Here is a 3,149-nt window from a genome sequence, read left to right as displayed (position 1 = left end):
AGTACCGAATGCGAGGAAAGCAACCATCAAAAGAAACCAACTTTCTTTTAAATAACTCAACTATGTATCGACTGATTTCGCGATTACTAAAAAACGGAAACTAGATTTCATTGTAGTAATCGCAAAATCGGTCGATACATAGTTGAGTTATTTAAAAGAAAGTTGGTTTCTTCTGATAGTTGCTTTCCTCGCATTCGGTACTAAAATGTGTTTATTTGGGAAGTCTGTTGTGTGGCATTATTCTGTAGTAATGCCCTTATATAAATATAAACGAATATATGTATATATATATATATATATATATATACTTTACATACACATACATACATACACACACAATATACAAATGCTTCAAATTTTAGGTTCATGGAACATTTAAAAAAAATTTCTTTTCATATCTTTCCTTCTTTTCTATTTCATTCTTGTGTATAGATTTTGATGCCTACCTTTGCATATCCTATTTAAATGACTTATTGATATTTTGTTATGATAATCTTTGATGAAATCGCATTTTCCTGTTTCTTAATTCTTATATCTAGATGGCAATCCAATTGAAATGGCTCTGAGAGAACGATTCAAAAAGTTAGATTGCAGTTTTGAAAGCTTTAGTGATCTGAAATATGTTGGCATTCAAACGCAGGTGCCACCTACAGATTTTGGGGTTTTACGCAGAGTTGTTCAGGAACAATTGAATAATCGATCGATCAGGTCACCAAGGAAACCGGAGATTATATTCAAAGTTCTTAAAGTAAGTTGATCTTACATACATATACATATGCACACACACACACACTCTCTCTCTTTTACATAGTCTGGATATAAAATATATATTGAAATATTACTATATCCTTGCTAGTTGTGTTCTTCGCATCTTCTGTTTATGTCTTAAAATGAGGTTAAGAATTATTAATGTAATCACACATTCCAACTTGTGACCACCCTTGGCAGGGTATCTATATTTATTTACATTTGTTGTTTACTGTCAAGCTCATCAGCATCCTCTTTTAATGTCCATCTTCCATTCTGGCATAGGTTCTCCAAGACAACTACAGAACCATATACGTATATTAAACTCGTGTTTTGTTTACCATGCCATTCTCTCTCTCTCTAGAGAATTACTTCATTTCTTAGTGAAATCTGATCCCTGTCTTTTTTCATTTTCTAAGTCTGACTTAAATGTCTGGTCATTCCATTCTCAGACTTTTTGATACTGTTGCGAAAAATAAGAGATGGTTAGTTCTCCCCTTGACAAGGAGAAGAGAAATCATTTGATCTTTGTAATGCATATGGGCATTGCTCTCTACTTCAGGGCAACCTATTTTTACTGGCAGTGCCCCAGCATGGCCACGGCCCTTGGGCTGAAACGCATAAAAGAATAAAAAACTTATCTCTAGATTGAGTACAGTAATCCCTCACCATATCGTGGTTTATTATTAAGCTTACATCGAAATTATAAAAATAATAAAAAATATACAGTACAGTACTGTTTTTACTTTGCAGATTTTCATCTATCGTGGGGGGTTTTGGAACATAGCACCTGCGATAGTCGAGGGATTACTGTTCTTCTTTAAATTATTTAGAGACTTCTTGAATCTTTTGCAGATATTTTTTGCTTCAAATAAATACAGAGAGTGGCGTTAGGAAGGGCATCCAGCTTTAGAAACACTGCCAGATCAGATTGGGGCCTGGTGCAGCCTCCTGGCTTCCCAGACCCCAGTCGAACCGTCCAACCCATGCCAGCATAGAAAACGGACATTAAATGATGATGATGATGATGAATCATGGTTCTTATTTGAGCAAACACTTCATGTATATCTGTCCAGAGTCCTTTCTAAATATTGTATATTTATGTTCTTAAAAAGGTTCTGAATGGTAAATTTAGTGGAGAAATAGAAAAACCAGATGCCCTCACATTCCCAGACCAGTACTTCACTTGTACTTCAAAATGTCTTTCTTGTAGGTAAGAACCTTTTCCTGTAGATTCTTTTGTCTTCATTCTTTTGTCCATTTATTACAACTGGTATCTTTTTTAAGTTGTATTTCATGACATTTTACTTAAGCTGCATTCAGCAGACTTGTCATATGAGAATATCAGAACTTTTTGAGGTGACTTCTTTTAGTACAAGTTTTACTATTCTCTTTTCAGCACCCGATGTATTCGAAGTATGAACCATGAGCTGGATCATTTACCTCATGAGACAGAGAAGGGAAGAAACTGTCAATACCAACATCAATATGAAAACAAGGTTTATTTATGTAAAGTAAGTACAGCGATATTAGAAATTGACAATCTTGTTATTTGAAGAAATATGGACAAAAGTGTGTATATATAGCTTCAAATTTTTCTACACACACTTTAGCAAATATATGGAAAGACATACAGAACCTCAAAGAACATCTATTATAAGATTGAGTCTTAATTCAAACTCAAATTTATGGATTCTTGCACAAAAAAATAAATACTACTTTCTGATATTTCATGGTATACTTCTGAAGATAAAAGTTTTATAGTTATTTTACTGTGTGTGTGTGTGCGTGTGCGTGTGTATGTGCCATTTGTTTGTATGCATATTTGTATGTAACTATGCATGTGTGCATCATTATCATTAATTTATCATCAATACATGACCACTTTCCTTGCTGGTATGGATTGGACGGTTTCCAACAATTTGGGTTAGTGTTCATTTGGAGTTACTGCCTTCCTAGACATATTGGTGGGGGTGGGGGCACATTTGTTTTTTTGGTTTGGTTTCTGTTGTATGTTCATTCATTCATTGACCATCTTACAGAGTGTACTGAATACATTTTATCATGAAACTGGTGCTAGAGAGAGATTGTCATGTCTTCACCAAGACTGGACAGTTATTAGTAGGTTATTACTTGGTTTATATGCTTGTGGTGTATATATAAAGATATATGAATAGATAGATGTGTGTGAGCAAATGTCAGTGAATAAATATGTGCGTATATATATATGTGTGTGTATGTATATGTATGTGTGTGTGTATATATATATATAATAATAATATAGCCTGAACAGGATAAGCCACCCCTATTTTGCAGAAAAAAAGTTTTGGTGGCCGGCTATGAGACTCGAACTCACACCTCCATGATTACGCGTCGTGGTGCTCTAAACCATTAAGCTAAAC

The 3,149-nt window shown here is 34.3% G+C and overlaps 1 protein-coding gene and 1 non-coding gene across 2 annotated transcripts in view; both read left to right on the top strand.

Moving 5' to 3' along the window:
* Window positions 1-3,149, top strand: part of LOC106879851 (zinc finger FYVE domain-containing protein 1) — a 28,819-nt gene that overhangs the window by 12,599 nt on the left and 13,071 nt on the right. Inside the window, exons 3-5 of the mRNA XM_014929567.2 lie at window positions 540-748; window positions 1,863-1,960; window positions 2,147-2,261. Coding sequence (XP_014785053.1) covers window positions 540-748; window positions 1,863-1,960; window positions 2,147-2,261 — 422 coding nt within the window. The remainder of the gene's footprint in view (window positions 1-539; window positions 749-1,862; window positions 1,961-2,146; window positions 2,262-3,149) is intronic.
* Window positions 1,211-1,323, top strand: LOC128249147 (U6atac minor spliceosomal RNA). The gene has a single exon (XR_008265264.1). It is a non-coding gene; the product is annotated as a U6atac minor spliceosomal RNA (small nuclear RNA).

The sequence above is a fragment of the Octopus bimaculoides genome, chromosome 11, assembly GCF_001194135.2.
Source record: "Octopus bimaculoides isolate UCB-OBI-ISO-001 chromosome 11, ASM119413v2, whole genome shotgun sequence".
NCBI lineage: Eukaryota > Metazoa > Mollusca > Cephalopoda > Octopoda > Octopodidae > Octopus > Octopus bimaculoides.
This window is presented reverse-complemented; position numbering and strand designations above follow the sequence as displayed.